Raw genomic sequence first — 12,132 nt, 5'->3', positions numbered from 1 at the left:
GGATTATTCCACCAATGTTGCTTTCTAAACTCTTCCTAAGTTTAAAAAGTAGTGTTGTGTTGTTTTAAAATGGATATGGACTTGTTTTCTGTGCATTATACGGTCATTATAAGGTCTGAAAACACCAGAACGTTTTTGTTATTTTGACCTGTGTTGCCATTTTCGGCAAATAATTGCTCTTTTTTATTTCCAATTTGGGAGAAATTTTGTGAAAACATGAAACAAAAGTTTTCATTTTACCCAAACACATACGTAGCTGTGAATAGGAAAACCAGAGGAACTCATCATTTTGAAGTGGTCTCTTATAATATGTAAGAAATGTTTGACAAATAACCATAAAATAACTCGATATGTCGTCTGGTGGTTTGAGAAACACAATGATTGATGTTTTTTTTAACATTTTATTGACCAAACAACTAATATACAATCGATTAATGGTTTAAATGATGGAGGGAAGAGCAGGGACACAGGGGAGGGAGGGAGGGAGGGAGGGAGGGAGGGAGGGAGGGAGGGGCGGAGGTGAGACAGAGTAAACACAGAAACACGGAGGTAGTAACGAGCAGCAGCAGCTCAGGGATCAGAGCTGCTGGAGCTCCGACGCTGCTGGATGGAGATGGATTGTTTGCAACTGTTTAATTTACAGGCTGCTAGTTACGTGATTATGTCAAGAAATTACAATTAATGTTTACATCCGTACGGGACGATGTGGACGGCGTTACAGAGACACGAGTGGGGCTTCAGCAGCAGCAGCAGCAGCAGCAGCAGCAGCTGGATGTGGCCGTGTTTCCCTCCAGGTTCAGCTCCTCTGCAGACCGACTGCAACTTAACTTTACTCTATATAGCTGTATAAATGTCTTTAACTTTAGATTATATTCTGTTTTTATTATTTTTATATAAATATAGTGAATGTGTATTCTTTGCACTAGAATATTTGGCAACCGTTTAATTTACAGGCTGCTAGTTACGTGATAATGTCAAGAAATTACAATTAATTGCATAATAATGTAAAGAAATAGCAAGAAAGAATAATTAATTGCATAGTAATGTCAAATAATAGCCAAGAAATAACAATTAATTGTGTAGTAATAGCAAGAAATAACAATTAATTGTGTAGTAATGTCTAGAAATAGCCTAGAAATAACAATTAATTGAATAATAATGTCTAGAAATAGCAAGAAATAACAATTTATTGTGTTGTAATGTCAAGAAATAGCAAGAAATAACAATTAATTGTGTAGTAGTGTCTAGAAATAGCAAGAAATAACAATTAATTGTAGAAATTGCAAGAAATAACAATTAATTGCATAGAAATAGCAAGAAATAACAATTAATTGTGTAGTAGTGTCTAGAAATAGCAAGAAATAACAATTAATTGTGTTGTAATGTCAAATAATAGCCAAGAAATAACAATTTATTGAATAATAATGTCAAGAAATAGCAAGAAGTAACAGTTAATTGCGTAGTAATGTCAAGAAATAACATTTAATTGTGTAGTGATGTCAAATAGTAGCCAAGAAATAACAATTTATTGAATAATAATGTCAAGAAATAGCAAGAAATAACACTTAATTGAATAATAATGTCAAGAAATAGCAAGAAATAACACTTAATTGAATAATAATGTCAAGAAATAGCAAGAAATAACAATTAATTGAATAATAATGTCTAGAAATTGCAAGAAATAACAATTAATTGTGTTGTAATGTCAAGAAATAGCCTAGAAGTAACATTATCACATAATTAGCAGCCTCTAAATTAAAGGGTTATGGAATATTTTTTAATTTATTCTATTTTGTTTTTATCTTATCTAACTTTTAATTTAAAAAAAAGTATTTTATTGCTACTTTTTACTATTTTTTTGTATCTTGTATTCTTTGTGTGACACCAAGTTCCTTCACTGCTCCGATCCAGATCCAGATTCAGATTCACAGGAACTCATCCGTTTCCTCTCGTGTTTGATCCGAGTTGTAACGACGCCTGACGACCTGTTTGTGTGTCTGTTTGTGTGTGTGTGTGTGTTTGTGTGTCCCCTCCCCAGACTTCAAGTCGAAGTTCGATGTGGAGCGGAAAGAGACGGACGGCTACAACTCCTCCTCCTCCAGCTGCGTCGCCCAGCAACAGCAGCATCCTCAGCAGCATCAGCAGCATCAGCATCCTCCTCCTCTGCTGCCTCTTCCTCTCCCTCTGCCCACGCCTCCTCATCCTCCTCCTTCTCACCCTCACCCTCCTCATCCTCACCCCTTCTCCTCCTCCTCCTCTTCGTCCGGGGCTGGAGGCGTTCCCATAGCGACGCTGGCCCACCTGCCCGACAGCACCACGGACAGCTGGTCGGGCTACTTCGGCGGCCCGAGGCAGGACGCAGGCGTGGGGAAGCCGTTCGGCGCCAAAGTCCCGTCGCTGAAGCAACGCTGCAGAGACTACGACGGTAGGAGACCCAGACGACACTGCAAAAACTCAAACTTTACAAGAATATTTGTCTTATTTCTTGTCAAAATGTCTCATTTCTAGAAAAACTTGCTCCACTATCAGATTTTTCTACTTATTTCAAGTGAAAATCTGCTTGAAAGAAGTAACAAGTGTCTAAAAACAAGCTGCTTTTTAATGTGATGAGTCTTATTTTAAGTAGAATGAGATTTGTTTTGACTAGAAATAAGACAAATATTCTTGGTAAGATTTTGAGTTTTTGCAGTGTTTGTATATATACACTGCAAAAACTCAAAAACTTTCCAAGAATATTTGTCGTATTTCTTGTCAAAATGTCTCATTTCTAGTCAAAACTAAACTCTTTCCACTTAAAAAAGGACTCATCACCTAAAAATGAACTTGTTTTTAGATCATTTTCACTTGTTCCAAACAAATTTTCACTTGAAATAAGTAGAAATGGCAAGAAATAACAATTGATTGAATAATAATGTCAAGAAATAGCAAGTTTTTTTTGTGCTTGTAATAAGGAAGAAAAACTTGCTCCACTATCAGATTTTTCTACTTATTTCAAGTGAAAATCTGCTTGAAAGAAGTAAAAAGGACTCATCACCTAAAAATGAACTTGTTTTTAGATCATTTTCACTTGTTTCAAACTAATTTTCACTTGAAATAAGTAGAAATGGCAGGAAATAACAATTGATTGCATAGCAATGTCTAGAAATAACAAGAAATAACAAGGGAAGGATGGCTTGGAGTTCCTCCATTTTGTACAGTGGATATGATATTTACCCAACAGTTTACATCATTTGGTATATTCTCTTTGAGAACAGTTTAGATTATATTTTTCTGAAGTCTGTCCACATAAAATAAGACTCATCACCTAAAAATGAACTTGTTTTCAGATCATTTTCATTTGTTCCAAACAAATTTTCACTTGAAATAAGTAGAAAAATCTGTTTTTTGTGCTTGTAATAAGAAAGAAAAACTTGCTCCACTATCAGATTTTTCTACTTATTTCAAGTGAAAATCTGCTTGAAAGAAGTAAAAAGTGTCTAAAAACAAGCTACTTTTTATGTGATTTTATGTATAATGAGAGTTGTTTTGACTAGAAATAAGACAAATATTCTTGGTAAGAGTTTGAGTTTTTGCAGTGTAGTGTGTATATATAATGTCTTTCTGAAACCAGTCGCTCTTGAAGATTGATTTACGATTCATTACATGTCGCTTCTTGTTCAGATGACACAGAGAAAATGTAGATTTCTGATGTTTCATGCTGAGGCCTCTTGTGTTTTTTCCCATGAGCCCCGGCGGCGGCGGCGAAGGCGGCCTTGTTTAGTCTCATCACTAATGACCGGTGTTTAGCAGCGACTCGCACCCAGCCGTCCTCTGAGACACAGCAGAGGGTTAAACTTACCCACGGTCCCTGAAGCACACACTCACACACTCGCAGACACACACACTCACTCACCAGAGACCTGAGGAGTCTTAATGAGACTTCAGGGTAAAGACTCTCATGGTTTTTATTTATTTGAATCTGAACAAACTGAGACGTTTCAACATCACCAGGGTTTGTTAAAGTCACACTGAGCAGCTAACAAACTCATTTATTATTGTCACTTTTTAAGTTTTATGGAGAATTTATCCTTAACTGTATACAGATGTAAAACCAAAGTAGAGCCGCAACAAATCGAATAATTGGGTAGAATCCAATTATTCAGAAGTTTATTTACTTTAAGCAAGTCCAGAGTTGATATTCCTGTGTTTTTGACACAAACGGGAGCTCATCTGGTTTTATAGGAAGGTTATAAAATAAAAACCACTGCTGGGATTAAACATTGACATGATTTATAAACAAAAGCTCTATTCGCACGGGATTAGTTTTACCTGGGGACGTCTGGTAATTTGTAAATGACCCCCCCACGTCTTGTGTTAGAAGTGAAGTCTGTATTTTACTCGAATTTACTGACATTAAGGCTCCGATATGACGTTAAAGCTGCACGTCGTAACATCCGCTGCTGTCACATCCATGTGCGAAGCAAAATGTAAATAAAATGTCAAAGCAGCAACGTGACTTCGCAACAGTGCAGTTGTTGTCACAGTAACGGGCCGTCATGGCATTTGTATTAAAAAGCTGCATCTCAATATCCTCTGAAATTTCTCTCTTTTCATGGATCTGAGCTGTTTATTCAAATGGGTCTCCACCAGCACCGATACGAGACTGTATTTGCACCTAAAATGGTGTCAAAATTGCCGCTCATAATTTCCACCGCAGCCTCCATGTTTCAACCGGGGAAAGTAGAAAAAGGCGCAAAATAAAAACAAAAAATGCCCCTCAGTTAAAAGCAGATTGGCACGGGACTAGTTTTACCACGGGACGTCGGCCTTTGGTGAAATATAGTCGGTCATTTGCGGGGGAATTTTTACTTTACAAATTACTGACATGGCGCATTCGCACGGGATTAAAATCACAGACGTCCTCCGCAATTATTACAAATTACCAGAGGTCCCCAGGTAAAACTAATCCCGTGAGAATAGAGCTTAAAGGACAATTCCAGGCGAATTCAACTGGGGGCTGTATGTTCCTAACATTTTAGGTCTAACAGAAGGAATCTGAAGATTTCCAGTTTAATTTCTCCTGTTTTGTGGTAGTTGTGTCTGTCACCGCGTCGCCACGGCAGCGATGATGAATGGGAGCGGATTGAAGTTCTGCTGCTGAGGCTGTTTCCATCCCTCAAAGCCACAGACAGCGTTAGATGGAGACTCAAACATGCAGCCAGAAGTTTATTTACTTCAACAAGCCGACATGTTTGTAAAACTAGATCTAATTCAAAGTCTGGCGGAGTCGAGACCCAAGTTGACGCTCGGTGTGTTCAGGTGCAGTGGGAAGCTCCCGTTGCTGTCATAAACACAGGAATATCAACTCTGGACTTGCTTCAAGTGGAAAAAAACTTCTGTGCGCATGTTTGAGTCTCCATCTGACGCTGTCTGTGGAAAAAAATGTACACTTGAAGCAAGTCCAGAGTTGATATTCCTGTGTTTATGACACAAACGGGAGCTTCCCACTGCACCTGAACACACCGAGCGTCAACTTGGGTCTCGACTCCGCCAGACTTTGAACTTGGGTCTCGAGTGCTGCTTCGGTGCAAAACATGAAATATCTTCTGAACCGTTCATGATAGAGACGAGCTGTAAACTGCATCTGAATCGCGGGATTCTCCGCTTTCCGACGGTCATTGAATGTTGCATCTATGACGAGAAGGGACGGGTACAGAAACAGATGCTAAACCGAGTAGCATCGACGCTAACAGAGCGTAGCATCGATGCTAAACCGAACGTAGCATCGATGCTAAACCGAACGTACACGCTTGCACATATTTTACAAAATGTCAACAAAACATGACAACTTCTGAACCGTTTATGATAGAAACGAGCTGTAAAAAGCATCTGAACTGTGAGATTCCCTGCTTTCCGAGGGTCATTGAATGGTGTCTCCATGACAACAAGGGACCGTATAGGGAGCGTGTAATCACTGGCAAAACTTTAAATGCAATTTTCTCAGGTTTTAGAACGGAATAAGAGAGTGAAAGATCGTAATTCAAATGGCCACATCTAGAAAACCATCAACTGTATGACTTTGACTAGGGTATCATTTTAAAGCTTATTTTCTAATCTTTCCATTGATACCAAAATCTCAACTTTTCAACAAATCTCAACAAATTCACTCACCGTGACTCATTTTGATGGATCAGGTCACAAAAGCTTTAAAAATGTTGTTTTTGTCGTTGTGTTTTGTTGTTTCCCTCCACAGAGAAAGGTTTCTGTGTCCGTGGCGACCTGTGTCCCTTCGACCACGGCAACGACCCGCTGATCGTGGACGACGTGAACCTCCCCAGCATCATCCCGTTCCCGCCGCCGCCCGTGATGCCGCCGCCGCCGCCGCCGCCGGCCGGGCTGCCGATGCCGCCGCCCATCACCGAGCCGCCGCCCTCGCTCCGCATGCCCGCCATGCCGCCGTACGGCCAGCCGCCGCCGCCCGGCGTCTTCCCCATGACCGGTAAGTCACCTGATGTAACGGTCGTCAAGGTAACGCATGATGGTTATTACACCAGGGTTCTTACGGATCCTTAAAAAGTCTTAAAAGGCATTGAATTCATTAATCTAAAAACAAGGCCTTAATTGGCATTAAAATGTCTTAAATCAATTTTTCAAAAGTCTTAAAAATGTTAAAGGGATAGTTCAACATTTTGGCAAATTGGCCCATTGCCATAATCGCTATAGTCATAGCAGTAGGTTCATTACCTTTAATTGTAGGTGTAAGCTATTTTCAGTACGGCGGAGCGCAGCAGCTGGCTGCCCAAAGCTACGCTATGGAGGCTAAGGGAATTTCTTGGTTTCCCTCATTAAACTCATCAAATTCAACATCCCAAAACTCCACAGCGCTTTTGTAGACAAGTTGTGAGCTGCACAACCACCACGCTATGAGATAATGACGGAACGATACGAAACGGAGCCGTTTTTGAGGTAAATACAGGGTAAATACGGAGACTGCTTGCTGAAAAACTGTCCCTGAACGCAACGCGCATCAGCGGTTTTGTATGAATTTACCTCGAAAACGGCTCCGTTTCGTATCGTTCCGTCATTATCTCATAGCGTGGTGGTTGTGCAGCTCACAACTTGTCTACAAAAGCGCTGTGGAGTTTTGGGATGTTGAATTTGATGAGTTTAATGAGGGAAACCAAGAAATTCCGTCAGCCTCCATAGCGTAGCTCTGAGCAGCCAGCTGCTGCGCTCCGCCGTACTGAAAATAGCTTACACCGACAATTAAAGGTAATGAACCTACTGCTATGACTATAGCGATTATGGCAATGGGCCAATTTGCCAAAATGTTGAACTATCCCTTTAACACATGGTAAGTGGTATTTTATGGTTGTAATTAGTCTCAAATCTCAAAATAATTGGTAACATTCTGACATAGAGAAGTTAGTGGCGGCCGTCAACGCTAAATCTCTCACCGCCACCAGCTCCCGAGTCAGTGTTTTGTTTTTTTTTTTCAGACTTTTTATGCATTTATTTTGAAAGGACAGCTGGAAAGAGACATTTATTTTGAAAGGACAGCTGGAAAGAGACATTTATTTTGAAAGGACAGCTGGAAAGAGACATTTATTTTGAAAGGACAGCTGGAAAGAGACACAATCCAATGTTCATGTAGCAGTCACTTTACCTTGGATCACATAGGAAAGTGGGTCAAATTGTCTCTAACCCTATGTAATTGATGTGGTGTTTTTTTTTCTTTTTTCTGCATTTGTGTTTATTATGAAGTCGGTCTTAAATTTCATTTCAAGTGGCTTTAAAAAAGTCTTAAAAAGTCTTAAATTTAACTTGGCTTAAGCTGTAGGAGGAACCCTGTACACAAACAACTGCAGACGGAGGAGAGAACAGCTGCTCTTCTTCCTCCTTCTACTTTCTTTCCCATAGATATTTACACGTAGATGCCGCATTCGGGCTCGTCAACACGGCCGCCATCTTGGGAGGGGGTTTCTTCTAGCCATAGACATACATACAGCTCTGGGAAAACTTAAAGGGATAGTTCACCCAAGTTTCAGAGTCCTCCGTGGCTTCCAGCTTCAGAGGATCTGGACTGGACTTCACTCAGTCCCCAAGAATCAATTATTTCTTTTCTTTTTAAAGTTGTCGAGGCCAAAAGCAGTAGAAAAATACATACAGTAATACTATATAGTAAATATATACAGTAATACTTTCTACTGTATGATACTCCTGTAAACACACAAACCACATTTATCTAATATAATTACTTTTAGCTTGAAACTCTTTTAATTACACCACATCTTTAACTTTTAACCCACATGATATTAAATATGTGACATTTTAACTTGCAACTTACATTTTAATCACTTGATTTCTTACACATCACATGTCAATCCTAAATTCAGGGCCGGCTCTAGGATTTTGGTGGCCCTAAACAAGATTTTTGTTTGTGGCCCCACACCAAATCACTGCTTAAAGGGATCGTTCATCCAAAATTGAAATTTCTCAACTCATTATCTCCTCCCCCTCATGTGGACTATTAAGGGCTGGGAGAAGTTTCAGAGTCCTCCGTGGCTTCTCTGAGTTACAGGGGGTCTCGGCGTAGCAGTGCATGTCCATATGACGGTTGCAAATGGATACCAACTGTCTTCGTAACAAAAAGACACTCCAAAAAACATCCAGATACCTCCATGCTGCTCGTATGTAATGTCCCTCTTGTATTGAAGCCCCCACATGAGAAATTGTTCCGCCGGTCAGTGCAAAGAGCAGTGAACCGAGACACTGGGAGCTACAAAACAAGCTTGAAATATAGACTTATTTAATTTTTTTCGGGACAATTTCTCATGTCGGGGCTTCAATACAAGACGGACATTACATACAAGCACCTATGGAGGTATTTGGATGTTTTTTGGTTGGCGATTCTAATGGTTGATAGACGTCTGCCTCTGTTGACTAATGCAGGAAGTAGACACGGCTTCCCCCTGACCAAGATGGCCGCCGCGTTGACGCATCGTTCCAATGAACAGCAGCGTCAGAGGCGGCTTCTACGTGTATATATCTATGCTTTCTTCCTTCTTCTGCTTCATCTTCCTTCTACTTAATGAGTCACTGATGAGGTCGTCACCTGAACTACATCTGGTTTTATAGGAAGATTATAAAATAAAAAAAAGCACTGCTGGGATTAAACATCGACATTATCCCACTAAAACTGATTTATAAACTTAAAATATTCTTGCTGTGTTGTTTAGAATGAATATGAACATGTTTTCTTTGCGTTATTATTATTCAAGGTCTGAAAAGACTTGGTATTTGTTCTTATTTTGACTAGTTTTCATCATTTTTGGCCAATAAATGCTTTTAAATTACAACATTTTTTTTTATTTTGGGAGAAATGTTGTCACTAGTTTCATAGAATAAAACAAAGTGTTAATTTTACTGAAACACAAACCTATAAATATTAAAAAACAGAAACTCAGCATTTTGAAGTTCTTTCCTCAGAACTGTATGGCCAGTCGTTAAGTTAAAGGGATAGTTCACCCAAAATTGAAATTTCACTCATTATCTCCTCCCCCCCATGTGGACTAAGGGCAAATGGATACCAACTGTCTTCGTAACAAAAAGACACACCAAAAAACATCCAAATACCTCCATGCTGCTCGTATGTAATGTCCGTCTTGTATTGAAGCCCCGAAATGCGAAACTGTCCCGAAAAAAATTAAATAAGTCTATGTTTCAAGCTTGTTTGTAGCGGAAGCTTCCGGACAATTTCTCATGTCGGGGCTTCAATACAAGACGGACATTACACACGAGCAGCATGGAGGTATCTGGATGTTTTTTGGTGTGTCTTTTTGTTACGAAGACAGTTGGTATCCATTTGCAACCGTTATATGGACATGCACTGCTACACCGAGACCCCCTGTAACTCAGAGAAGCCACGGAGGACTCTGAAACTTCTCCCAGCCCTTAGTCCACATGAGGGGGAGGAGATAATGAGTAGAAATTTCAAACTATCCCTTTAATATTTGTTCTTATTTTGACTAGTTTTCGTCATTTTTGGCCAACAAATGCTTTTAAATTACAACAAAGTGTTCATTTTACTCAAACACACACCTATAAATACTAAAAAAACAGAGAAACTCATCATTTTGAAGTTCTTCCCTCAGTTTTTTTCCAGAGCTGTATAGTCAGTCGTTGAGTTAAGACTCTGCAGCAGGTGTTTCCACTTCCTGTTTCCTGTCTCCTTCACAATAAAAGCGCACGTTGGTTGGTTGGTTTCTCTGTGGCTGTGTAGTACGTTAGCTTGGGCTTGTGTCTCCCCTCAGGGCCCCCACTGATAGCCACCAGTGGGATTGACACGCCCAACCACCAGTCAGCAATCACTTCCTCTCCTCCTCTCGGACCGCCCGGCGTGGGGATGCCTCCTACTCTTCCTCCTCCTCCTCCTCCTCCTCCACCTCCTCCTCCTCCTCCTCCTCCTTCATCCTCGTCTGTGTCTCTTCGTCCCCAATATGTGCAGTCTGAATGTAAGCAGCGATGCTTCTCCTCTTCAGATTGGGACAACTCTTCATCTCACTCTTTCTTTATATTCAGAGTTTTATTTTATTTTATTTTATTCCGTTTTCTGTTTTTTCCATCTTTGTTCGGTTCAGAATTACAGTCGATCAGACTTTATTTAAAAGGATAGTTCAACATTTTGTCAAATTGGCCCCATCACCATAACCCCTATAGTCACAGCAGTAGGTTTGTTACCTTTTTTAATTGTCGGTGCAAGCTGTTTTTAGAACGGCGGAGCAGAGCCGTGAGCTGCTCAGAGCTACGCTACAGAGGCTCATTATGGGATTTCTCGGTTGGTTTCCCTCATCAAACTCATCAAATACACAATCCAACAACTCCACAACGCTCTGGTGGACAAGTTGTGAGCTGCACATTCACCACGCTATGAGATAATAACACAACGTTACCACACAGAGTTGTTTTAGAGGGAAATACAGAGACTGATGATGAAAAACTGTCCCTGAAGGCAACACGCATCAGTGGTTTTGCATGAATTTCCCTACCCTAACCAAGAAATCCCATAATGAGCCTCCGTAGCGTAGCTCTGAGCAGCTCACGGCTCTGCTCCGCCGTTCTAAAAACAGCTTGCACCGACAATTAAAGGTAACGAACCTACTGCTATGACTATAGGGATTATGGCAATGGGCCAATTTGACTAAATGTTGAACTGTCCCTTTAACTTAACATGACGGCAGTCAGTGTTAGGTTTGTCATTTTATTTTGTTTGTTGGACTCTGTGTTTCTGTCATGTTAAGTTGGTTTGTGGTAGCTGTGTGTGTGTGTGCGCTGTGATTAGCAGCAGTAACAGCTGTTGACCAGCAGGTGGCGCTGTTTATTAACATAAAGAGACACAGTAGCTGTGACGGCTTTAATGCTGCTCAGTGGTTTTCATTTAATTCTGCTGGTGGATCATTAGAGTTATTAAAAAAAAAGCAGAAAAACTGATCTCCTTTTATATCATACAATGAATTAATCCATTTATAAATAATAACTTCAGTTTATATAGCGTCTTTCAAGAAACCCAAGGTCTCTTTACAGTGAAAAATATTTAAATAAATAATAAAAGTAATGATATAAAACAATAATATAGAATATAGAATAATATAAAATGATGTTTAATTCAACTGTTAAGTAAAATCACAGATGGTGTGTTCAGTGTCAGCTCTGTGTTAACACTGTTTAAATATCATCCTTTGGTTTTAACCATTTTATCCACTTGTTTTTGTGTTTTTTGTATTTTTATTTTCTTCATATTTGCATTTTTCTATATATTTTGTCAGTGTTGCATCATTTAATAACTGAACATGAAACAAATGAACATAGAAAGTTACAACATGTGTATTTGTTCTTCTCGTGTTGTTTCCTATTGCAGCTAACACCCTCTACGTGTGTGTGTTGTTTCTCCCTAGACAACTACGACCCTGAGGGCTACAACCCAGAATCCCCGGGGCTGACGGCGGCCGGCCGTAACCCGTACCGCCAGTTCATCCCGCGCGTGCAGACGCAGCGCTGCAACCTGATTGGCCTGACGTCCAGCGAGGGCCAAGGGTCCAGAGGTAGTGAGTGTTTCCCCTTCGTCCGCGCCTCTCACAGCGTTTTCACAGCGTT

At 40.2% G+C, this 12,132-nt stretch overlaps 1 protein-coding gene across 1 annotated transcript in view; it reads left to right on the top strand.

The window, feature by feature from the left end:
• rbm27 (RNA binding motif protein 27) overlaps positions 1 to 12,132 on the top strand; it is a 65,932-nt gene that overhangs the window by 30,982 nt on the left and 22,818 nt on the right. Inside the window, exons 6-9 of the mRNA XM_085796963.1 lie at positions 2,039 to 2,425; positions 6,233 to 6,478; positions 10,293 to 10,493; positions 11,934 to 12,080. Of these exons, the coding sequence (XP_085653089.1) occupies positions 2,039 to 2,425; positions 6,233 to 6,478; positions 10,293 to 10,493; positions 11,934 to 12,080 (981 nt within the window). The remainder of the gene's footprint in view (positions 1 to 2,038; positions 2,426 to 6,232; positions 6,479 to 10,292; positions 10,494 to 11,933; positions 12,081 to 12,132) is intronic.

This window comes from Trachurus japonicus, chromosome 14, assembly GCF_045865225.1.
Source record: "Trachurus japonicus isolate A0001 chromosome 14, Traja_1.0".
In the NCBI taxonomy this organism is placed as follows: domain Eukaryota; kingdom Metazoa; phylum Chordata; class Actinopteri; order Carangiformes; family Carangidae; genus Trachurus; species Trachurus japonicus.
This window is presented reverse-complemented; position numbering and strand designations above follow the sequence as displayed.